The 26,422-nt window shown below is 43.6% G+C and overlaps 1 protein-coding gene across 1 annotated transcript in view; it reads left to right on the top strand.

Annotated features, from left to right (window-relative positions):
- The window catches only part of ZNF592 (zinc finger protein 592), a 44,722-nt gene that overhangs the window by 3,304 nt on the left and 14,996 nt on the right, over positions 1–26,422 (top strand). The window contains exon 2 of the mRNA XM_083712480.1: positions 7,974–10,354. Coding sequence (XP_083568606.1) covers positions 7,982–10,354 — 2,373 coding nt within the window. The 5' untranslated portion in view covers positions 7,974–7,981. The remainder of the gene's footprint in view (positions 1–7,973; positions 10,355–26,422) is intronic.

The raw sequence follows: 26,422 nt of genomic DNA, 5'->3' as shown, positions 1-26,422 counted from the left end.
TTCGCCAGAAGCAGCTTAGTCATGCTGGCCACGTGACCCGGAAGCTATATGCCGGCTCCCTCGGCCAATAAAGCGAGATGAGCGCCGCAACCCCAGAGTCGTCCGCGACTGGACCTAATGGTCCCTTTACCTTTACCTTTACCTAAAGCAGTGTTTATTAAATGAAGGTGTTTGGAGGTGGGTAGTTAGGACTCCACCAAGGAATGAGTATGTGTAAACAAATTTATGCATCTTATTGGTGATAGCAAGTACTCAGCAATTTCCAATAGACCGTTTTGTGACTGTGATAAGAGGAGGAGGAACTGAGTAAAAATACCCACTATGGGTTTTCGGTTGGTGTTGATGGTCCAAATACCAAAGAGCCAGTAAGCTTAGAAATGAAGTGTGGTTTTCAAAAAAGAAAAAAAGAAAAAAAGAGAGAGGTGTTATGATTATTCACTAACAGTTTGTGTGAAGACAAGTCCTTGCCTTGAAAAACTCAACACTTAGCAATTTGACACAGGCAGGAAGGAGACAAAGGTGAAGATAATAGGAAAGAACGTTGTTTGGATTTTGTTTATATGTGCTTAGGATACTAGGTTACTACTTGTGAATTTAGCTTTAAAAACAGAGCAACACTTTTTACAAGAAATGCTTGTCCAGTCTGTGACTTTATCACTGAGGCTCTTCGTTTCAAACTTGCACTTATAAATGTGTTTGCCATCAGCAAAATAAGAGCCTTTCCTTTGGTAGCATTTTTAGTGTCTTCAGTCTGCCCTCTGGGTGTTTTGCAGTGTTACACTTATTCTGTCCCTCTGGTTGACTTGACGTTAGGAAAATTTAGCAAACTGACTGATGACCAGTGCTGGTGGAAAAGTTTTTGAATTGTTTCCGCGTCATCTTACACTTTGGCAATCTCTTTCCCTCTTTAATGAAGGCATTAAAATGCCTGCTTATTTCTTAATAGCATTAAGATTTTTTAAATCAAGACAGTTTCAAAAGTGAACAGGCAGTTAAGTCTGTGAGTGACTTTAAATTGGACAGGTCATTTGCAGTGAATGCATAAAGCTGAACTTGTAATTTCTCTTTGTGTTGTCTCTTGTCTCATCTTGATGGGACTATAACTCATAATATTGATGATGATGATGATGATGATGATGATGATGATGATATTAGTGTGCAGTCCTTATCTCCATTCAGCTTTTTAGTAACCTCCTAAGGTTCTTGCCATTTCCATTTGGTTGATGGGGCAATAAAACTGCACATTTTTTGAAAGGGTTAGGAGCACATATGTGAACCCAGTTGGAAAAGGGCTGTAGCTCAGTGGTGGAGTGGATGTTTTGCATGCAAATGGTGTTGGGTTCTAGTCTCAGCCATCTCATGTCAGTGCTTGGAAAGTCTCCTTTTTGAAATCTTGAGACCTGCTGCCAGCCTGTTTAAACAATACTGTAGTGAGCTAGATGAACAAAGAGTCATCTAGCGCAGTGTTTCCCAACCTTTGGTCTACAATTCCAAACATTCCTAACCTTTGGTCTTGCTAGCTAGGGATGATGGTAGTTGTAGTCCAAAAACAGCTAGAGACCAAAGGTTGGGAAACACTGATCTAGCGTCTATCCCTAAAACAAGGTATAATGCATTATGTGGCATAAGCTAAGGAATGGCAAAACACAGCCCTCAGGTATATGATTTAAATAAGGAACGAGGAGCCTGTAATCTTTCAGATATTGCTGGACTACATCTCCCATCATCCATGCCAGTGTCCATGCTGGCTAGAGCTGATGGAAGTTGGAGCCCAACAACAACTGGAGGGCCTCAGGCTCCCCATCTCTGATCTAAATAGACACACAAGGAAAAGGAAGGAGTAAGTGGGTAAAGAATATCGACCCAGGATGTGTAGCGAATCCTAGAAGGCTTAACATTACCATCCCTTGGACATTTATTATGAATTGTAGGACTGCATGGAATGTTCTTCTCTGCGTATTTTGTATTTTCCTCTGTAAGGAGGATACCAGATTATGATTGATGGATGCACACTTCTTCTTGGCTCTCATTGATGTGATTTCCAAACTGAAGCTAGAGAGGGCAGTTCATAGAATATCTGAGAGATGACCAATGAGCCTCTTAAGACCCTGGTATTTAATGAAGGCAGTGAATATTTTCACTCCTGTATTTGGCATCACCATTTTAAGTGCACCATCATGCTATATTTGCATATTTTAAATTTTGCAGAGTATAATGGAAGTCTCAATAGAGCACTACGAGTAAAGGAGGGTGCTAGGATAACATAGGAGACTGAGCCAGACCACTGGTCAGTCAGGCCCTATATTGTTTAAAAATTCTGGTTATCCATGGCTTTCCAGGGTCTTGGGATGAGACTTCCATATCACCTGTTACCAAATCCTTTTAAGAGGACATATAGGGGAATTGTTGTTCTTCTGCTGAACTATGGTCCCATCCCCATTTGTGATTATTCATTTATTTAAATAAATGGATAAAATATTTGCAAGTAACGGTTGTGAGTGCATTTGGAACTATAGCAACACCCTCAGCTCCCACTTTTTGAGCTTTTCCAGCTGTTTCATGAGGATTTGGATTGTCTATGATGGCTTTGTGATGTCTGAAATGTCTTGTTACATAGTCTGATGCATTAGGAGCTCAAATGTTTCTATTGGTAGTGGATGCTACAATTCTCAGACTTCAGCAGAGAGAAAAACTACCACCCACAGACAAGTTGCGGCTTGAGTAATCTATCCGGAAGTGTTATCTTATTGCCACAATATGAATTTTGTATCATGGACACTTTAAGAAAGTTCTATACATTGTAGTTTTCCAAAGAGGTCATACACTAATACTAGAGAATATATAGAAATGGGCACCTACAATGATGATCATTCCTGTGAAGAAAAGCTTTATTTCAGTTCAGAGAAAAGGTTAGTCAGGAATGGCAGGGCAGGATACTATTACAAATATACTAGCCATGATGGCTCTGCTCTGCTTCCACACTTGGGTGTGCTTGATTAAAAAGACGGTTAAGTCCAGTCAAAGGCGAATATGGGGATGCGACACTCATCTCGATTCAGGCCAAGGGAGCCGGCATTTGTGCACAGACAGCTTTCCGGGTCATTTGGCCAGCATGACTAAATTGCTTCTGGCGCAACTGAACTATGACGTCAGCCAGAGCGCACGGAAACGTTGTTTACCTCCCCGCTGCAGCGATACCTGTTTATCTATTTGCACTGGCATGCTTTCGAACTGCTAGGTTGGCAGGAGCTGGGACTGAGCAATGGAATTACCATTTGCTGGAAACTACAGAAGGGGAGAGTGCTCCAGCTTGGGTCCTGCTTGTGGGTTTCTCACGGGCCTCTGGTTGGCCACTGTGAGAACAGGATACTGGCCTAGATCCAGCAGGGCTTCTTAAGTTTTTACCATCATTAGAGTGCATAGAGAGAAATGGCTGTCTCCCTAAACACATCTAGCATTGTTTGGCAGCAGATTCAAGACAAATTAAGAAGTATCAGAATACAGTAGAACCTCAGGTTGTGAACATGATCCATGTGGGAGGCATGTTCGCAACCCGCAGTGCTGCATCTGCGCACGCACGTGACGCGACCCGGCGCTTATGCACAAAGTGCGATTTAGTGCGTCTGTGCGAGCACCAAAACCCGGAAGTAACCCGTTTCAGTACTTCCAAGTTTGGCGCATCTGTAACCCGAAAATGTGCAACCCACAGCACATTTGCAACCCGGGGTATGACTGTATAGACTTAGAGCTTATTCTGATGCTACTGGCAGTTATTCAGGGGTGGACTTTGGTAATCTTTGGTAACACCACGCTGTATGCGAGGCCAAAATATGGTGTCCCCAAACGGATCTTCTCAATTATGGATCTTCTCATTTTTGCACCCCCTCGGGTCAGCGCTCTGGGTGGGGGAACCACCTGCACCACCCTACACCTGGTGCTGAAACTAGGAAAAACTTATTGATAAGTGACTGGGTGGGAGGCTGCATTTAAGATGCTCTTATTTGTTATTTAATTTGTAAATAAATAGTACTTATCGCAGGATGACCAGATGAAATTCTTCATCAGAAGATAATGGCCAGCAGAGTAAGAGAGCATTAAAGAAACATTAGACAAAATCATGTTGGCTAACTTATTATTAGCCTTGACACAGTGGACCACAGTATCCATATTCAGAGTCAATATACGTCTCAGATACTGGGGGTGAATAACAATGGATGGCTGTAACTATTGTACTCTTTGCTTTTGAGCTCCCAAATGACAACTAGTTGACTATTGTTGAAAATGGAACACTGAATTGAGCTTTAGTTGTAACAAGTGCAGTTTTTAAGTATAACAAATGTTTTAGAAGGGAAATTAAAACTGTACATAGCTTTATAGTCCTGGTTCAGATAACCCTGAAATCCATGTTTTGTAGACTTTGGAACAAGCTCGGCTTACACTCTCATGTGTAACTTTACGGTCTGTTTATTTTTTGCACATCCTTTCCCAACTTGATGTCTTCTATATGTTTTGTACTCCAGTTCCCATCAGCACTAGTCAGCCTGACACTGGCCAGTGGTCAGTGATAGTGGAAGTTGTAGTCCAAAACATCAAGAGAACATCAAGTTGGGGAAGGCTGGCTTAGCAGAAACCATTATTTTCTGTGATGTCTGAGTTGAGCTTCCTGTCTAAAGCACTGGAAACCATGGATTGCCTGAACTGCCCAGTCTTTCTTACCCTTAGTTAATAGACTGTCACTCACCGACACCTGGGATGATCTTCTGTGCTTCTTAATCTTTTCAGTCTTTGGTCTACACAAGAAAATCTGTTTTCCCACCACAAGAGATCTTTTCAGACCCTTTCAAATACATACCTGCATTCATCCCAGTCTTGTGAAGAATCATTAATTTTGGGTAGAGCACAGTACAGTGTGGCTTAGGGTATTTTTCACACTTCAAGGCTTCCAACAGCAAAGTAAAAAAAAAAAAGTAAACTTGCATAGAAACCATTAACCTTTCTTTATAAATCATCTGTGGTAGGCAAGAGTCCCTAATGTAGAGTTTTTCAAACTTGTAGCTTGTATGTTTCAGTGTGGTGGTCTTCAGAAGAATTGCAGAACAGTCAAGTACATCTATATATGGCCCCATAGTTGTTTTTTCCCCTTTCCTCACAGTGCAGATGAAAGCTGATTTCACCAGGTTTGGCTGTATCTAACAGCTGGCAAGACTCTTGCTTAAGGCCTGTGGTTTTCATTGAATTGTAGAGTTTGAAGTCCAAAATATGAGGTGGTGCAGGGGTGGTGCCTGGCTAATTTTGAACCCTGCGCTGCATCCTGGCGTAGCGCTCATGATTTTCATAACAAGGTACTTTTTAAATACTAGTTCTGCCTGAACATGGATCATCCTGGGCCCTGTTCTTGCTAGTTCATCCATTTTTACAGTGAAGCAGCATGATCTTGGACCAGTCAAATCTCTCTCAGCCTAACCTATCGGAAATGGTGGTTCTGAAGATAAAACAGGATGGTCCTTACATACGCTATTCTAAGCTCCTTGGGGAAAGGGCAGTATATAGATGAAATAATGTATCTGTCTTTGCAGTTGGGTTTTCTGCCATATTAAAATGAAAACGTTACTTGAAGATGACGCTTCTCATACTGTAGCAGCTGACACACTCCTTGAAGCATTTGAACTGATGTCAAGAGAAGGGTGTCCAGCAGCCTTTGTCAACCTGGAGCCCTCCAGATGTTTTGAGTTGTATAGGATGATGCCTTATATCAAGTCAGATAATTGGTTCATCTATCTCAGTATTGGCTACACTGATTGGCAGCAGCTCTCCAGGATTTTAGGCAGGGTTCTCTCTCAGCTATACCTGGAGATCCCAAACGCCCGGGAACTCGGACGTTTTGGCTCCCGAACACTGCAAACCCAGAAGTGATTGTTCTGGTTCTTTTGGAACCCGAATGTCTGATGGGTCTTCTGCAGCTTCTGATTGGCTGCTGGATCCGCAATTTGGTTTTGGAACATTTTGGAAGTGGAACAGACTTCCAGAATGGATTTTGTTTGACTTCCAAGGCACGGCTGTACTAGGGATCAAACTTGGGCCCTTCTGCATGCAAAGCAGGGGAGCTACAGTCCTTCCCTTATCAGCTGGGCAGCCAATAGGCAATGTAGACTTAGCCCCTGTTCTGGCTGGGGCTGGTGGGAATTGGAGCCCAAAACATCTGTAGGGCACCAGGTCGACAAAGGCTGGAGTATAGGATACCATACCCAGGCGCTCTTGTGCTATATAAAATGGCATGAGTTTTAAGTTCCAGCTTCTGCAGTTGTATTTGGCTTCTGCAGCAGGAGGCTGGAAGAGTTTCCCCTTTAACTTTCTGTGTTGTCACACTTGACAGCTCTGGAGGGCACTTCGCAGAAAGTGGACTTTGCTCTTTGTATGACCTTTGTGCAGTCTGGAGCAAAATAATTATTCCCTTATATCATCACCCTGTGTGTGCAACCCAGAAAGGCATGAGGTAAAGAGGAGCCATCGCTGTGAACCTTTCTATCAGCCAGGAAGGGATTGCTCTAATGCACATTTTGGCACTGTTTCCCCTGGTGGCTGCAGACCAACTGCAAATAATCAGTTTATGCCACACTTTAGTCCCTTTCCCTCCTTGGCTGGGCTTGCTGCAAGAAATGTACCAACCGTAACTACAAAAAAAGCAAGGCAGCACCTGGTAAACTACACACAAGAAGAATGATGAGAACCCCAGGGTGCCAGGAATACAAGGTTGTTTGTTTATTATATAGAGGGAACCTGCAACAAAGTGTTGCAGTGTATCCTGAGCCCTTAACAGGAATTCTCCTGTTCAGAGCTTTAGCCAGCCTGAAAAGATGCTTTGCAGTGCTGTTCAGGGCTTGTGGTATGTGGGGGAGCTTTTCTTTCCCACGCTCCTCAAACTTTCCCTCGCCATGCTATAAAAGAGCTATTAGCCCTGAAGTTGAGCACTTTTTTGCTATGATGTGCGAAGATACAGGGGGAGGAGATTCTGGAGAGCAGGAAAAGGAAAATATATATACTGTTTTTCTTTTCCCCTATACTGAAACCTCCCTGTATGGTGCAGGTATGAGATTTTTTTAAAATCTCATGACATGTCTCCCGCCCCCTCAGGATACAGTAAGCCACTTCCAAGTGGGGTAGCTGTGTTTGCCTAAAGAGAAAGCTTCAGTGGGCTGGAGCCTATTTGCATCTCTTAATGTGGGTTCTAGTCCACGAAAGCTTATGCCGCAGTATTTTCCTTTCAGCTGATGCACTCAACTTTCAGTAACTTCTGGAATCCATTGAGCGTCCTCAAGTCCTTTCCCCCTTTTAATTTACAAAAATGCATTTCTGCATACTTGGGGTGGCCCCTTGACTGTGCATGAACCTTGTTTGTGGACTGTTCAACTGATAGGCACTGGACCAAGATGTTTTGCTATTAGAAAGAGTGGCATATTTCTCACACCCCTGGGTTATCATTATTTTTAGTATATAATACTGCATCACGATCTGTAGAAGGAAAACCATAGGCTTTGGGTTTTGAGTATCAGCAACAACAGGTAAATCCCCTTCTGAAAATTTGCAGGGTTCCCTGCCCCTTTATTGCTGCAGCTGTGTGCAATGGGGAGGAAGTTAGAAAAGGCAAAGCATGCCTCAAGGAGACTGCTTGTGGTCTGTTCATCGTCTTCTGAAAAATCAACTGAATCCCTAGAGAAGCCTTCCCTAACACAGGGCCCTTCAAGATGTTTTGGGCTACAACTCCTATCATCCCCAGCCAGCATGGGCAAGGAATGTTGCAAATAGTAGTCCAAAACATCCAAAGAGAGAACCAGGTTGAAGAAGTTTTTCATAGAGTATAGGAACTACTAATAGAGCAGTAGGCATGAACCCAAATCTTGGCATTTCTAGAAAGAGAGATAAATTCAGAAAATGCGCACCGAGAATGCTTTTGACAATGTTTTGCTTTTTTGTAGTTTTCATCATGGGGGACATGAAAACTCCAGACTTTGATGACTTGCTGGCTGCTTTTGACATTCCTGACCCAACCAGCCTTGATGCCAAGGAAGCCATTCAGACAGCTGGTGAGGAGAACGAAAACCATCTCAAGCAGTCCGGGATTTGTATAGATGAAAGCACATCCTTGTCCCATGCAGCGCCAGCTTCTGACATTCCAGTTGTGAGTGTCATTGTGAAGAACACGTGCCGACAAGAGTCATTTGAAGCAGAAAAGGAAGGCAACCACCTAGGACCAGGCCTGCTGCACAATGGATTCCGGGGGTCTGAACTTCCCCTGGAGACTCACAATTATGGGAAATTTGATTCCACTTTCATCAATGGTGATGGCTTGAGGAACTATCCTGAAAAGTTGGAACAGACAAAGTCAGAGCCCTTACCAACATTCAGTCAGTTCAGCCCCATCTCCAGCCCTGAGCCGGAGGATGCACTCAAAGATAACAGTATTGTAGATAAACCTAAACATGTCCAAACTCCCTATTTTCCACCGCATCCAATGTATATTCCAACTGGGTCATCTGTGTTAGATCTGCTTAGTAGGACCTTGCCAGAACCAGAGTTTAGTAGGTTTATGTCAACTGGGCCATCGCTGCTAGATCTGCTTAGTAAGAAGATAGCAGAACCCGAGTTAAGTATGTTTGATCAATACTGTAAAAGAGATCCAAAGATAGATATGCATGAACTGCAAGAAAGCAGGGTGGATGCTAGCAAGAGGGAACGCGACAAGAGCCCTGAGAAACGGGAAGGCCCTGTCAAAGATCTTGTGGACACCAATAACTTCCTCAGCGAAGGGTTGCAGCTTGGCAATTTCCATAGCAATAACTTGGGTGAAAGTAAAGGATCTGTGCCTGAAATGAACTACTCCTCTTCGTCAGTTCCACCTCGCCAGCGTATCAAACCTGCCCACTCCAAGCTCTCATCCTGCGTCGCTGCACTTGTGGCCCTTCAGGCCAAAAAGGTTGCAGGCATCTCAAAGGAGGACCAGGGAAACTTGACGAAGGAGTCTTCTGGGCCCTTTAAAGATGGCATCAAGGGAAGCCCCAAGATGCCAAAGTCACCAAAGAGTCCCAGAAGCCCCCTTGAGATGGTGAGGAAAGTCAGCAAGCAGCCTGAGTCTCCCCGGAGTGTGTGCAGTGACAGCAGTAGCAAAGGCTCTCCTTCGGTGGCAACTGGTTCACCCCCAGCAATTCCCAAAGTCAGGATCAAGACTATTAAAACCTCCTCTGGTGAAATTAAAAGAATGGTAACAAGGATCCTGCCGGAAGTCGATGACTTGGGCAAATCTCCTCAAGACATGGAGAGTTCAGCAACTGAAGAGTTTGTGAAATCCTTCCCTTCACCAGAACCAAATGCATCCATGGACACTGAGTCATGCAAGGACTTTGCTAAAGCCACAGCTCAAGAGGCAAACCTAGCAAGTCCCCATGTTGACAGTATGAGTGCAGACATTCCTGTAAGCAGCACCCCTGGTGCACCCCTGCTGGCAAACAGCAGCAGCGGGACAATAAAAGTAGGTATTGTGGGACAGCCGTCAAGCAAGAAGCAGCAGCAGCCGGGCGTGGTGGCGCAGCCCTGTAACCCTGCCAGCCTCCTTCCTAAAGCCGTGCACCTGGCCAACCTCAACCTGGTTCCCCACAGCGTTGCGGCTTCTGTGGCGGCGAAATCTTCCGTGCAGCGGCGCGGCCCGTCCCAGCTCACGCAGATGTCTGTGCCGCTTGTGCACCAGGTTAAGAAAGCCGCTCCTCTTGTCGTGGAGGCATTCAACAAAGTGTTGCATGGTGCCAATCCTGTGCCAATCTATACTCCAAACCTCAGCCCTCCTTTTGACAGCAGTATTCACTTACCTGCGTCTGGGTATTGTTGCCTGGAATGTGGCGACTCATTTGCCTTAGAGAAAAGCCTCACCCAGCATTACAGCAGGAGAAGTGTCCACATTGAAGTCATGTGCACTCAGTGTTCGGCAACGCTGTTGTTCTTCAACAAATGCAGCTTGCTCAAGCATGCGAGGGATCACAAGAGCAAAGGCTTTATCATGCAGTGTTCTCAGCTGTTCATGAAACCCATTTCCTTAGACCAAATGTTTTCACCTTCTCCAACGAGCTCTTCAACGTCTTCGACATCTCAGACGTCACGGTTGCCCCCTCTTCCGCATAAGACTTGCGCTGCGCCGGGAAGCGGGACTGGGAGCTCGACAAATGCCCAGCCAGCTTTGCCCCTGTATGCGGACCCGTTGAGACTAATTCGTCACGGATTAAAGTGTTTTGAATGTAATAAGCAGGCACTGGACTATGTTGCCCTAGCAGCACATTATCAGAGAACCTCGGAAGATAATGAGGGACTGGTAAGTCACTTCCTAAATAAAGATCAGAGCTATTTTCTGTTGGGCCTAGATTAAAAACAGCCAGACACTCCAAACGTACATTAAGATAGGCACACGAGATTAGTTAACTGCATCTTTCCATGTTCTTGGGAGCTATATACTATGTGCAAATCTAAGAAAAGAGGCAGGTGACTGAAAAGAGCATGGAGATGGTATATGTGTGATTTATGATGATTGAATATACAGCATAAACCATTCAGTGCCAGAAATATATTGCTTCATCCCCTCAAGTTACTGAGGGAGAGAAGAAGAGATTGATGTATTTCAAAGCTTTTATTATTATTATTGTGTAGATTTATTTGCCTAGGGTTTTTTTTTAAGTAGCTTGCTCTGCTCCATTTGTTGGCGACATGAATAGCCCATTTCTGGCCAGTGTTGATTCAAAAATATTAACTGGACCTAGGCTTCAGTTCTCTGCCCAATGACATGTAGAGAATTATGCAGATGGAAGACTGTGGTCTAAAATAACAGGTTTGCATAGCAGCCAATGTGTTGTATGTGTCCCTTCCTGGTCCACACACACTTCCGGTCTTCCTCCTACGTGGAAGGAGCTTTGTTTAGCCGTCCGAATTGATCAGTTGACAAACCAATTTCAAACCATAGTTCCTGAAGCAGTCCTGTTTAAACTAACCATAGTTAAAATTAACCACATTTCTGAGTCTGGGCAACATAGCGAGCTGTGATTAATCAAAGACAGAAGTGGAAGCTTTGAAATGCTGCCTCTTTGACTGAAGGGTAGAGACACCATGCAAGCCTGAGACTCGCTGCAGCTTGTTCCTGCTTGTTCATGTCACATGAAACTTTGGTTTAGTGTGACATGCAGGTATGTTCCCCAGGAAATATTTACCTTCTTTTAGACCGAGAATGCAAAAGGTTTCTTTAAACTAATGGTTTTCTGCACACTTCCCATCTTACCAGTGCTGCTTCATACAAGAAATGAATCTGAAATATGTTGCTACTTTAGTATACAAAAATTGGATAAGCAAGAAGCAAAATAGCAGTTTTGGCACCAAAGTTTTCAGCTCAAAAGCTGTAATACTTAGACAGACTGCAATCCTTGGCACATTTACATGGACATAAGTTATATTGAAAACAGTATGTGATCATTCTAAGTAAAAGTGGTCAGGACTGTTAAGAACACAGTTAACTCCGATCCAACATTTTACATCTAAATGAGCTGTTAACCTATTTATCGGTTGTTTTTGTTTTTATCATATATTTTGTGATTTATTTTGTAACTGCCATGAGACCTGCAAGTATAGGGCAGTATACAAATTTTAACTGACTTCATCACACTTTCACTTCCTATCTTCATCTGCTGCTCTCTAGATTGCAGAATTGTTGAAATTCAAACAACCTTGGTTGTGTTATTGTACCCCATTGGTCATTGAGGATGTTTCAACAGCAATTTACCCCCAGCGATACCTTTACTTACTGGTACTTATAATCAGCAGTAAAATTGAAGAGGAAAGAGAAATGAAATGAAACGAAAATTCCATCAACAAGCTTTCTGTCGCCCACTCACCTGCTGCATGCCTTTTGCAGCATTATGTAGGCTTGCAATTTAGTTTTGGAGTAATGGACTATTAGTTAAGAGCCATCTCCATGTTCTAACTCCCTTGCTTTATTTAATAAGCTTCATGTTTTGAAAGCCTTTGGGATAGAACTGTTGGGGGGGGGGAATGAAAATGGTAGGAAGGCTTTGGCATTAAAATATTGAAATAAATTTCCTGTTTAATCCAATAAACTTCATTACCCTTTTCAGTTCTGTTGGGCCCATGCAAGGGGTCGAGTGAAGTGTATGCTTTTTACACGTGCAAGTACTTCAGCTGACCAGGTATTATGGCCTGTGGCTGCCACTGGCTTTGTTGCTCTGACATCATCCTGTGATGTCATAAAATGCCCAGGAGCCTTCTTGGAAGTATTTCACTGGCAAAGGACAATGAGTTGTATTCAGCTAGCTTTTACTAAGGTTGTATTCAGTTGTATTCAGCTAGCCTTTTGGTTAAGGTTGTTGGTAGTGTTTTACTTAGAGTAAACCTATTGAGATTAATAACTATGACTAGCTTATGTCCATTAATTTTAGTTAATTAATGGATCTGCTCTGAGTAAAAGTTAGTTGAACACAACTAAATTCCTAGCTGCTTATACAAATAATACTGTGAGGGAACTGGCACCCATGTCCCGAACACAATTAATTGGAATTACCGCATTTACTCGAGTCTAATGCGCACCTGAATTTTCAGAACCTTAAAACCAAAAAAAGTATTTGCTGGCAAATGTAAACGTGCCATCGAATCTAATGCACACCTGAATTTTTGCAACATAATTTGGCCAAAAAGGGTGAGTAAATATTAGATTCGAGTAAATATGGTATGTCCCATGGATTTCAGGCACTCGCTTTCTGATTTTGGTGTACTTGTGTTTACAGTCTTCATGTGTGCAAAGTCTCTAGTTTCAACTGCTCAGTGAAAAGTAATGTAAAGTTCCCGGGTGCAATCTTTACTGATACAACCCAATTTAATTTTTTTAGATCCTTAGGTGTGTCAATTCTACAGTGGCTAATGACTATTCTGTATTGGAAACCATTGACTAGGATACTGGGGCTGACTGGAAATCTTGACAGTTCCTTGAATCCTGTTGGGTTTTGGCTCAGAGTTGTCCTGGCAATCACAGCTCCAGTTCTGTGTAGCTTTTGTAATAGGCATTTACACAGTTTGCTTTATTCTTAACCCAGTTCGTTTTTGCATTTATGTATCTTCTGCCCTCCCCCCTTTCTGTTCATATTTGGGAAAGAAATCACAAAGCCTGCTTAGCCCAGTCTGCAGCCCAGGCATCCCCCAACTTACGCATGATTGCATATAGTTGTGTGACCCATGGGGTGTTTTGAGCCACCTGTTACATGCAAAGCATGGAGAAACCACGTATAATTTATTTTAGCTAACCTCCACATGGCTGCTGCAACACCGTAATTAATCCTCAGGTTGCCAACTGAATGCAAAATTATTTCCCAGTAGCCTGTACATGTGTAGTCATGTGGAGAAGATGTCGTATTTGGAGTTGAGCATTCCCTTGGAATAAGCCCAGCAGTGGAAACAGATACAGTTCTGGCTTCCATCTTAAGTGCTAAATGCTATATTGGGCTTTTTTTGTTCTGGCACCTCTCAGGTGGGCGCTATTGCCATTTACAGTGGAACCTCGGAAGCTGAACGCCTGTTAACTCAAATGTTTCGGCTCCCGAATAATCGGAAACCGGAAGTGATTGTTTCGGTTTTCGAATGATTTTCAGAAACCGAACATCCAGCACGGCTTCCAGTTGGCTGCAGGATGTTTTGGAAGTTGAATGGACTTCTGGAACGGATTCCATTCGACTTCCAAGGTACGTCTGTGGTTCTTGTGATTAATTCTAGCACCTCTTTTTCAGGAAAAATTGCACTGGTTTTACCTGTCTTATTTTGGGGGATTTATTGTAGTTACCAGATGCTTTCTGTAACCAATTCAACCCCTTTAAGGTAGGGAGTTGAACCAGTAATTGTTGAGGTTCATGCCAGAAAAGAGTTAATATTGACAATGCTGATTTTGCAACACTAGGTGGTAGAGGAAGTAACATGCTCAAAACTGCTACTGGGGAAAATCCATCAATGCTCATTTGTAGCTGTGCACTGGTAGGGGCAGCAGTATTGTGCAGCACAGACAGGGTGGTGTCACTCACCTGCCTTTCCATCGTCAAACATCACTGCCAGCTCCTAGCAGCCTTTCTCAACCTGTGGGCCCCCAGATGTTGTTGAACCACAACTCCCATCACCCCTAGCTAGCAAGGCCAGAGCTCAGGGATGATGGGAGTTGTAGTCCAACAATATCTGGGGACCCACAGGTTGAGAACCGCTGGAGGTGAGAAACACTACCCAGCCTGCACTGTGCTGCTGACCAGTACCGATCTCTGTCAATAGTACTGTGGGACTTGCTGTACTCTGCAATGCCTCAGGTTACTCCAGAACGACCCATCCTGCAGCTATCCATCACAGGGGCTTCTCCCAATCCCTTAATGTCCTGCTTTGGGCTCTTTTAAAATAACACTTAACTTTGCTATTCAGTGTAGCCTCATTATGAATCCCAGAGCTCTTGCTGGCTACTTATTTATCATATTATTATTTATTAAGTTTCTGTACCACCTTTTATACAAGGATCACAATGTAGTTTACAATATCCCAGCTTCTGTTGGGACAGGGACAGTGTAACACTCCCAGTTACTTCACCATAATTAAGGGGCTGGAACTGAAGGGAGGTGTGCTCTTCTACTCAGATTCTGCTTGTGGCAGTGTTAGAAACTCAGATATATAAGCTAGGTGCCAAATTGTTCCTTTAATCAACATTGCAATTGCCAAATCGTCTAGTTGCCATTTGTGGGCAAGACGGCTCTAAAGTCTTATTTTTCAGACGATGGACTGACCATGATGGATTCTCAGTGAAACATTGGGCTAGTTCAGATGACAGCCTTGAGCTAGATTAAGAGCTTTGAGATCCTAAAGAAGAAAAACCACTTGATCTAGGGACAGTCCACATTCTGTTCTCATTTTGGTTCCAGAAATTCTGATTGCGCAGACAAAGTATAATGGGTAGAATTCTACAGAACGTCTTACTAGCATGTGAAAACAGTCAAGATCCAAGGATCCCCAGGCATGCACATCCAGATGGTGGAGACTTTAGGTGCCATCCTGATGCCTAGGCATCTTCACTTGGTCGCAAGCGGCCTATAGCCAGGTGCCCAAAGTGCCTGGCACCAGGCAAATTTTGAACACTGGCTTCTGGGCTTCCCATAGGTGTCTAGTTGGGCGCTGTGAAAACAGGATACTGGACTGGATGGTCCACTGGACTGATCCAGCAGGCTCTTCTTACCTTCTTATTAGCAGGTTTGCATTCCCCCACCTCTCCTTAAACTGGCATGGCTTCCCTCTTCTCCCGCTGCCAGATGGCACTGTGGTTAATGCTCTCCAGCATTGCCTGTTAAGCAGCGTTTTAAGCCTAGCTTTAAAACTGGTTACAAAACCTTTTGTAAAAGGAACCCCTGTTGGCATAACGAATAGCTAAGGTTGCTGCTGATATAAACCTCAGCAGTGGTGAACAGCGGATCAGCTGGGGCGGAAGACAGTGGTGTAACTCGTGCTGGAGAAGAAAAGAACAGGAGAGCACAAAGCAGCATGCAACATCCCATTTTATTATATTTTTTATTGCATTTGTACCCCTGCTTTTCTTCAAGAGATTCAAGGTGGCATAGGTGGTGCCTGCACCCGTTTTATCTTTGCAGCAACCCTGCGAAGTAGGTTAGACTGAGGACGACTAGCTTAAGATCACTCCATGAGCTTGATGACTGAACCCTGGTCTCCCAGTTCCTAGTTCAATACTCTAACCGCTACATCTCATCACCCATATTCTGTGTACAGTGTCACCTGGAGCCTTTACCCCACTGGCTTTTAATTGAATCATTATCCTGAACTAGTAACTTTGAATCTAGTAAAGGTAAAGGTACCCCTGCCCGTACGGGCCAGTCTTGACAGACTCTAGGGTTGTGCGCTCATCTCACTTTAGAGGCCGGAAGCCAGCGCTGTCCGCTGAGACTTCCGGGTGACGTGGCCAGCGTGACGAAGCTGCTCTGGCGAACCGGCACCAGAGCAGCACACAGAAACGCTGTTTACCTTCCCGCTATAAAGCAGTACCTATTTATCTACTTGCACTTAAAGGTGCTTTCGAACTGCTAGGTGGGCAGGAGCTGGGACTGAACGACGGGAGCTCATCCCGCTGCGGGGATTCGAACCGCCGACCATGCAATCGGCAAGTCCTAGGCACTGAGGTTTTACCCACAGCGCCACCCGCGTCCCTGAATCTATTTTTGTTAAATTTCAGCAAAGATTTCCAAATGTGAGACAAAAATACTGGTTTTGACCGGTTTCCTGTTCATGCTCGGCTTTACTATTTCTGACCTTTTGAAGGTGTCTCCTGTGCTGTGGTGGGTGCATTGTTGTAGAAACACTCTAATGTGCAGATTTCTATGTCAGGCCGGCATGTGATATATTCTTGTAACTCTGTAAGAAAAGCCATCAATTTTCCCATTGTAAAAACTACAAATAACCCCAAACCCCTGAAAACAGATAGCACCGCTAAAGCTGCAGTTAGGGCATTAATCAGACTCTCTGACCTACAGGAAAACACAACAGCAACCTTTATTGTGTCGATTCATAACCTGCAATGACAAGAGCAGCCAGGTGGCACCTGGGTAGCACCCACCATTCCAGTGGGCAATTCCAGGGCCCCCAAAGTTTTGCATATGCTGCCTTTGTATTATTCTGGTGGTTCCCTCACTGCAAGAAGCCAAGTTACAGGGAACCAGGCAGAGGGTCTTCTCGGTAGTGGCGCCCTCCCTGTGGAACGCCCTCCCACCAGATGTCAAAGAGAACAACAACTACCAGACTTTTAGAAGACATCTGAAGGCAGCCCTGTTTAGGGAAGCTTTTAATGTTTGATGTATTGCAGTATTTTAATATTTTTTTGGAAGCCGCCCAGAGTGGCTGGGGAAGCCCAGCCAGATGGGTGGGGTATAAATAATAAATCATTATTATTATTGGATTTGAGGAGCCTATCTACAATTGTTTTGCAGAATTTGATTTTCTAGAATTGCACCGTACATGATAGAATCCATCTTGAATCTTCCATAGAAACAGAAAATACCACCTTATACTGAGTCAGACCAATTGGTCCATGTAGCACACAGTATTGTGTACTGCACTGACTGGCAGTGGCTCTCCAGGGTTCCAGCCTTTACCTGGAGATGCCAGGGATTGAATTTAAGACCTTTTACTTGAGTGGGTGGGAGCTGAGCTGGTCAAATGGGCGAGGTACAAATATCATCATCATCATCATCAGTAAGGTAAAGGGACCCCCAGACCATTAGGTCTAGTCGTGGCCGACTTTGGGGTTGCGGCGCTCATCTCGCTTCATTGGCCAAGGGAGCCAGTGTACAGCTTCCGGATCATGTGGCCAGCATGACTAAGCCGCTTCTGGCGAACCAGAGCAGCGCACGGAAACGCCGTTTACCTTCCCGCCGGAGTGGTACCTATTTATCTACTTGCACTTTGACATGCTTTCGAACTGCTAGGTTGGCAGGAGCAGGGACTGAACAATGGAACTCACCCCGTCACTGGGATTCAAACCGCTGACCTTCTGATCGGCAAGTCCTAGGCTCTGTGGTTTAACCCACAGCGCCACACGCATCACTCAATTGAAGCAATTGCTCACTCTTACTCTGAAGCAGGGGTAGAGAGCCTGTGAACTTCTAGAAGTTGTTGAACTGCGGCTCCTATCACCCACCCTGACCATTGGCAATGCTGGTTGGTGCTGATGGGAGGTCATAGGTCCCCGTTCCTGCTTTCTTCTACGCTATCTGTAGGTGGGGTTGAGTTACACTACCAGGGGTATTCGTGGAATTCAGGCTGCCTATGGCCAGCAACTTCCAATGTGTACAAAGTCCTATAGAGAAATTGAAGAGACGCAGGGAAGTTGTTCGAGAGCATTCGTTCCAGTAAAATCTGGCTTCGGGTAAAAACAAAAAAACCCACGAAATAAAGTGAGCTCTTACAATGTTTCTGAAATAAACGAGTAAGCTAAGGAACTGGTTTTATCCAGTGGGTGTTTGCCAGTGAGTTATGCAGCGCTGTGCTGTTCTTGCCTCTTTCCTGCACGTAGGCTTTCCTTCAAGAAAATTAGTGCAAATTCCATGTCTCTCATTGGTGAAGTTTTTGGCTTAATTAAAAACAAAAACAGTGTGGTTGAACTTCAGTAATTGCTGCTTTCCCTAGCAGGGCAACCGGAGCATGTCACCACACTATAAACTTTCAAGCAATAGATTATAGATTATAGTGCAGGCATAGGCAAACTCGACCCTCCAGATGTTTTGGGACTACAATTCCCATCATCCCTGACCACTGGTCCTGTTAGCTGGGGATCATGGGAGTTGTAGTCCCAAAAAAAGCTGGGAGCAGTGCTGTTGCTTCCATGTCCGCAGTTTATAGCAGTCTTTAGGTGGGACGCAGGAGGAATTTGGCAAGCATATTTGGACCAAGACAGAACTAAATAATTACTAGATTATTGACTGAAAAATAAGGCTGAGGTATTTAAAGACTTTACCTTGTTTGATCAGCTGATTATCCATATACCATCTATGAGCCCTATAGTTTCTTGAAAACACCATGACTTCAGTTTTCTTGTAATTCACAGCCAGCTGTTCTCTTTGGCAGTATCCTGAGAATGCCCTCATCAATCTTTTTAGGCCCACTTTTGTTTGAGATAGAAGTATCGCATCATCTGCGTATAATAATACAGAGATGGCTTTTGTGGCCAGTTTAGGGGCATGATACTCTGGGGATGTTAAACTCTGGACAGTGACATTTATATATACTGTATTTTTCTGTGTATAAGACTAGGTTTTTTTTACTCTAAAATAATGTTAAAAAACATGGATCATCTTATACATGGAATATATGCATGGGGGGACGAGTGATTGGCTGCAGCCAAAATTAGGGGTAGTCTTATAAACGTGTGTGTGTGTGTGTGTGTGTGTTATACACGGGAAAATATGATAATTAAAGCAGTGCGGGAGCTAGGATGCAACCTTGCTTAACTCCCTTTGTGGCTGCTACAGATCCTGTGAGCTGCCCATTTGTAGAGCAACACTCTTTCAGCACAGTGTTTTTATATAGACATTTAATCAAGAACAATAATATTTTATCTGTATTTAAGAGTTCAACTAATCCAACAGTCTTACTCGAGAGATTGAATCGAATGCAGCTTTCAGATCAATGAAAGCTGCATATAGCACACCACCCGGTTTCTTAACGTACCACTCATCTGTAAAATGAACTAGTACAAAGCAATGATCTATAGTGGATCTAACTCAACTAAATCCTGCTTGCTCTTCGGCAAGAATAGTTTCATCAGTTATCCAGTCAATTAGCTTATTGTAAAGATGCTTTGCATATAATTTGCTAATTAATGGTAGCAAGCTAATTGGTCTATAACTAGCTAGATTGAATGTAAGGCCCTTTTTGAATATAGGGCTGTGGCCCAAACTTCAGGAAATATTGATTTATCGTTTTTCTAAAAAAACACTTCCTTTTTTAAAAAAATAATATTTAATTTTACAAAAAAACAAAAGAGATTCAAAACCACAAAGCCAATCACAAGCATACATCAAAATACAAAAAACAAAATAAAAATAAAAACTCCAATTTTTAAATTCATGTTTAACATAACAATCTTTCTTGACTTCCTCCCGCCTCCTTTTTCTGTGTTCCTCATTGTCCAATCAGATACAGCAAATCCTTACCCTCTTTCAAAACTCATTTCTAATTATTAAAATCACTTCTATTATGTTTCTGATCTTTCCTCCTTATATTTGAACACCTTTAACGTATTGTTTACTTTTGACATAATATAACTTTAATCTTTCCCCTTTTTTCTATTACGTTATTGCATACTTTTTAACACTGTATCACCAATGCCATATTATTTTTATATCCAACATCATTTTAGCATTCATAAACCTTGCAGTATTTCTGCAGATAAATCTTAAACTTCTTCCAGTCCTCTTCCACCGCTTCTTCTCCCACTAAAAAAACGCTTCCATTCCTCTTATCAGTAAGAACACATTCAAACGATGTTAGTACAGTGGTGCCTCGCAAAACGAAAAGCTCGCAAGACGAAAGAGTTTTCCATTTTTGAGTCGTTCCGCAAGACGAATTTCCCTGTGGGCTTGCTTCGCAAGAAGAAAGCCCATAGGGAAATCTCCGGGGACCTCTTTTAAATGCTGGCGGTGGGGAGCAAAGCCTTTCGCCCCCCTCCGGCCTTCAGAAGAGGTCCAGGAAGGCCGGCAGGGGCCGAAAGGCTTTGCTCCCCACCGCCAGCATTTTAAAAGCGGTCCGGGATAGCAGGGAAGCGCAGCGCGTTTCTCCGCTATCCCGGACGGCTTTTGAAGGCAGGCGGGGGGAGCAAAGACTTTCGCCCACCGCCTGCCTTCAGAAGACCTCTGCTGTCCCGGGGGCTTTTAAAATGCTGGGGGGTCGGCAGCGAAGGCTTCTCCGCTGTCCTGGGGGCTTTTAAAATTGTGGCGGTCGGCAGCAAAGCCCTCCTGTCCCCGGAGCTTGCGGGGCGGGAGGTGGGGAGAAGGGCTTTTCTTCCCACCGCCAGCCTTCAGAACAGCCTTCTGAAGGCTGGCGGTGGGAAGAAAAGCCCTTGTCCCCCCCCCCCCCCAGCCTTCAGAAGAGGTCGGGGGACAGACTGTCCCCGGACCTGGTCTGAAGGCGGTTTCCATAGGAACGCATTGATTGATTTTCAGTGCATTCCTATGGGAAACTGTGCTTCGCAAGACGAAAAACTCGCAAGAAGAAAAAACTTGCGGAATGAATTAATTTAATCTTGCGAGGCACCACTGTATCCTTTTTTATTCTCGGGAGAGGACTACCTATTACATTTGGAGCTAATTTCTGATAGCTCAGCCAGGAATCCATAGTCATGCCATCAGGATTGTCCCTCACCCTATCATATTCCAAGGGGGGTTGAGTTTGCAGCTCTGCATCTATACACTTCGAAGTTCCTCTGGTAGCCCTCTTTTTAACTATACACTTTGGAGAAACAGCTTGTGGGCAAAAGGCTTGATTGTCAATTGTTTCACCAACGTTTTGTTGTCCATGCTGTTGTGCTTGGGTCAACCTGGACTGTAACTTAGCTAGTTTGGTGAGAATGTCACTTTGCTCTTTATTTGGTAGGTTAACAGAATTACTCAGCAAATCCTCTTCTTCTGGAACAGTCCCGCCTGCTGAATCTGGAGGGTAATTTTTATTCAGAACTGCAGTTGATTGATTAGACCTCTTGGATTTTCCTTGCATAATCTCTGGAGTTGCTGATAGTTATTCTTCCCATTGACTGTGAACTTTGTTGGCAAAAGGACAGATGTCAGCTTTAGTTAAGGTGACTTTGTTACTCCTGTTCACACATTTGGGTACAAACAGTGGCTTAAGTGATGTGTCTTCAAAATGCCGATAAAGGAGGACTCATTTCTGGGCTAAATGAGCCTTCTTTTTTATGATTATGGCTGCTGAAAGTTAGAAAATTTGTCTTGAGTATCCATCATTAAAGAGCCCCTTGGTTGATTTTAAATTGATATTTCCAACACCACAACCTAGGAGTAAAGTTAGGAATTATTATTCTTTGTGTTTTCTGTAGACACATAACAGTGCAGAATCTTTGTTCATATTTTATGACATTTGGGTGGGTCAGATGCAGTGACAAACTGGTATAGGGTTATGTCAGAGGTGACCAATGTGCAGCCCTCTGGATGTTGTTGGAGGCCAGTGGTGGGATTGTGGGAGTTGTAATCCAGCAACATCTGGAGGGCTAAAGGTTAGTGTTATGTATATATGCCTGTTTCATCCAAACTGGCAAAGTGTTGCATTTGTCCTGCAAATCAGGAGAAAAAGAGGCATAGAATTGTGGAGAACATGGGCCAGGTGTCGTGAATAACTAAACTTTCATTATGGAAACTGTGAGTGACAGATTAATTTACAGCTATACAAATGAAAATGTAATTTCAATAGATAACACTATAATAATAATAATAATAATAATAATAATAATAATAATAATAATAATACCCCACCCTCCCCAGCCAGAGCTGGGCTCAGCTAACACCAATAAAATTACAACAAAACATAATTGGGGGGGGGGGGGACACAAACAAACAAACACCAGTTTATTAAAATACAGGTTAAAATACAGTTTAAAATGCAGCCTCATTTTAATAGTAGCCCATAAATCAAAACCATAAGGGGAGGGAAAACATAAGGGTCAGACTGAGTTCAAACCAAAGACCAGGCTCTGTCTTGCAGGCCCTGCGGAAAGATGTCAAGTCCCGCAGGGCCCTAGTCTCTTGTGACAGAGTGTTCCACCAAGTTGGGGCCAGTACTGAAAAGGCCCTGGCCCTAGTTGAGACCCATCTAACCACTTTGTGGCTTGGGACCTCCAAAATGTTGTTATTTGTGGACCTTAAGGTCCTCCGCAGGACATACCAGGAGAGGTGGTCCCGTAGGTACAAGGGTCCTGTACAGATAGTTTATTTTTTAATTTGGATAATTTAATTCTAAACCTGTCAACTGACCACATTCCTTTGTATGCAGCTGTATTTGTAGCATATCACAGTTTCTAATTGTATACTGAAGTCAAATATTTGATTAAATACAAGCTACTGCAATGAACGCCTGCCAACCTAGCAGTTCGAAAGCACCTCCGGGTGCAAGTAGATAAATAGGGACCGCTTACCAGCGGGAAGGTAAACGGCGTTTCCGTGTGCGGCTCTGGCTCGCCAGATGCAGCTTTGTCATGCTGGCCACGTGACCCGGAAGTGTCTCCGGACAGCGCTGGCCCCTGGCCTCTTGAGTGAGATGGGCGCACCAACCCCAGAGTCTGGCAAGACTGGCCCGTACGGGCAGGGGTACCTTTACCTTTACCTTACTGCAATGAAACACTAGGATGAGAGAGATTGAGAGTTGCAGATAAAGGATGTGCAAGTCTTTTGCTCAGGTAGCATTATGGGATGGGCAGCTGCCTCAATGGTAGCATTTACTTAAGGAAAGGGACTCTCTTCACTTTAGAAATCTGAGAATATGTGTACTCTATTTACTTAATGTACACTTTAGTTTTATGTTGCAGTGAAAGCGTTAAAGTCAGAAGTTACTTTTCCCTTGGGAACATACAATGGAAATACAACATTTGGTGCTGGGTTCTGCCTGATTATTTTTATCTATTTCCCTTTAATTAAACAGATAGTACCATTGTAGTGTCTACCCAATTACTAAGCATTATTCAGTAGTTAAGTATCTTCGTGGTTTTGCAGGAGATAGTGAGTGGGAACTGGTAAAACTACTATTTTACCAACATCCTTTTCTAAACTAGGTTCTCTCCCCATCTAACCTCCCTCTCCCTGAAGATCTGCCTGACAGTTCACCAGATGTTTAGGAGGCTAGAAACAACAGAGACCCTGAAGTACTACTTAGGCCTTCCCTAACTTTTGGCCCTCCAGATGTTTTGGACTACAATTCCCATCATCCCTGACCACTGGTCCTGTTAGCTAGGGATCTTGGGAGTTGTAGGCCAAAACATCTGGAGGGCCGAATGTTGGGGGTGCCTGACTTAGATGATCAAGGACCATCACAACTGTTCCTCTATAGATTAATTTATTAATTTACTCTGCTTTTCAACCAAAAAGTTTCAAGAGAGACTTACATAAGATTAATGAAACAAGACAGTTCCTGCCCACAGATTTGCAGTCTAAAAGACACAGGACAAAGGAATGAGGAGGGAAAAGGGAAACAAGCAAACGCAGGCACCGATTCTTTTGCATAGTTGTTCTAATAATGACCAACTGGAATGGAAGCCATTTATGGAGAGGACGCTCCACGTGGAGCTGGTTTCTCAGCAGAGCTAATGGAGTGGTCCTGCTCCCATCGATCCCTCTGCTGCAGCCTGATGCAATGATGGGAGCATAAAATGAAGAAGAGCTGAGATAAATGAAAAGGAGATAAATAATAGTGGAGATTTGACTCCAGTGAATTGGTGAAGCTCATGAGGCTTGGGAGGAGCTTAGAATTTAAATTTTGAGATAAATTGGTAGCTTTCATTGGCAAAACCTTCTTAAGTATTTCCTAGACATCAAGGGCATACATATCATACAACAAGGGTATACATATCATACAACAAAAGATAAAAAAGGTTAAATCCACAACATACAGAATTCGGTAGGAAAAACTTCTATGGCTTAAATGGTTGTAGATTATTACCCAAATTTTCCTCCTTTTTACTCACATTTCTTATCACAGCTTTTCAGTAACTTGCATTACTTTCATAAGCCTATGATAATTTCAGTTTTTACATAAACATTTCCACTTCACAAAATTAGACTGGATGGTCTTGATGAAACAGTAGCATGAATAAATTGGATTCTGAATGTGTATCAGGCAGCTGCTGTGGAAGAAGAATCTTAGACCAACTCCCGATTTAAGCATCCAAAACATGACTCCAATTAAAGTAATCACTACACGCTCTCTGCGAATTGGGACCTTTGGGCCCCAGAGTATATATACTAAATGTTGAAATTCCATAGTTCCTGTAGTCTTTCCCCATCTGTGCTACCTAAAGCTGCTGGCAGTGGGGGAACAGTATGCTTAAATTTCCCATTGTGTAAAAATCCTCTCTCACGTAGACAGCTAATATGTCAGGAAGAAGTTTCATCCTCTTTGGTGTGCAAGCTTTCCATATGCAGAGGTTTTTTCTGTAGGGGAAGGGGTCAGAAACGTTCTGCTGTCTGCTTCTTGCCACCTGCAGGGGTGCAGTCCAGTGTTGATCTTAAGGGGCAAGGAGATGGGAAGAGGCAGGCTTGTAGGCTGTTGAAATTCTGGACTGTTGTTCCTGAGCTTTTAGTCTGGAATTTCAGTGTTTACTGTGTTTTGAGGCCCAAAGGTCCAAATTTTTAGGGTGTGTGTGATAACCGGTTATATTAACAATAACTAAAGGCTTTCTAAAAGCACAGAATAAAAATATTAATAGGTAACTATTTAAAACCATTCTGAGGCTATTAATAGAAACATATGTACGTAAGTCAAGTAAACATTCAATACTTGGATTGCGAGTCTTTCAGGGACAATGATAAGGCCTCTGATGAAATTGCTGTAACTTGTGTGTAGAAACGTACGTAGTAAAATGGAATGATCAGCAGGAGAGCTGTCTTGCAGTGTCAGGGCACAATCCTCTGTCAAATCCAAATTGTCTGTATTGGCAGCAAGCCATGATGTGGGCTTCAAGAATAGCCATGACTGGTGGGAGGCAGGAAACTGCAGACGGAGAGTGACAAGAGTTCAAGGGCAGAGAAAGGAAAGACGTTTAGGGTTGAATCAAAGCACAGAAGGCCCAGTGCTTCTGTGTGCCCTGTTGTGTAGACCAAGAGTGGGTTGATGTCATTTGTGATCTACAGAAGCAAGAATGTGTACTTGGATTCTCTTTAATTGTTAAGGTCTAACTCAACTGATTTCAGCTTAAGAAGTGCTTTGTTGGATTATAGAAGGCTACACATAGCAAATTGCATTCACTGCAAGAATCCCAACAATGAGCAGGTGCCAGTAGGTCCACCGCAAATTGGTCAGTGGTCCACTATCTACCCTTGCCTTCTTTGGTTGTAGATGCTAGAGCCGACTGGAGTTAATGCGATCCAATCAATGTTTTTTGCAGGATATCTCTAGGAGTTTAGTTGCACAGTGCTCAGCTGTCCTGGCTATTGCTGTAGGTAGGTCACCAGCCTTGGACACAGCCATCCCGGGTTCAGTTCTTGAAAGCCTGGCCACTAACCAAACTGTTTGGATCTGGGCATGACGCCTGAGCAGCTTCAGAAGTGATTGTTTCTTTGGTTCTCCAGCTCTTGAAAACTTGGGCGGTCTTACATTTTGAACTTGAGCATTTGTTTAGGCCAGAGGGTCACTGTGGATGGCAACAGCTTGTAAATTAATGCCGTGTACAAATAGTTATCAAGACTTGGATGTTGGTTGAGGACACCAGATTACAGCTGGTAGGCATGTCACACTACTTGTGCTTTCCTCATGCTGCAGTTCCAAGTGACATGGAGAGGCAAGTCTTGGGATGTTTTGGAAATGATAACCTGTTAACAGAGAGCTTGGAGTTGTAATTCAGCTGTGTATATTCTCAGTCCTGCCTTAGCTGCTTGGGATTTGTGGCTGGGAGCCAACAGCTTCGCCATTAAGGCCACCTGGCTTGGTTGTGACGCACAGTGGTTGGAAAGGCACAACTTGTCGGCATTGTCAGCTCATGGCTTGATCTGGAGACTGTGGGGTGGCCTTTACTCTATGATTCTTGCAGAACCTCACATAAGAAGGTAGCCAGCACAGGGAGGAGAGCTGTGGGATGGTGGGAGTGGGTGTT

The sequence above is a fragment of the Podarcis gaigeae genome, assembly GCF_964106915.1.
Source record: "Podarcis gaigeae genome assembly, chromosome: 14".
In the NCBI taxonomy this organism is placed as follows: domain Eukaryota; kingdom Metazoa; phylum Chordata; class Lepidosauria; order Squamata; family Lacertidae; genus Podarcis; species Podarcis gaigeae.
Note: the sequence above shows the minus strand (reverse complement) of the source record. Positions and strands in the feature narration are given on the sequence as shown.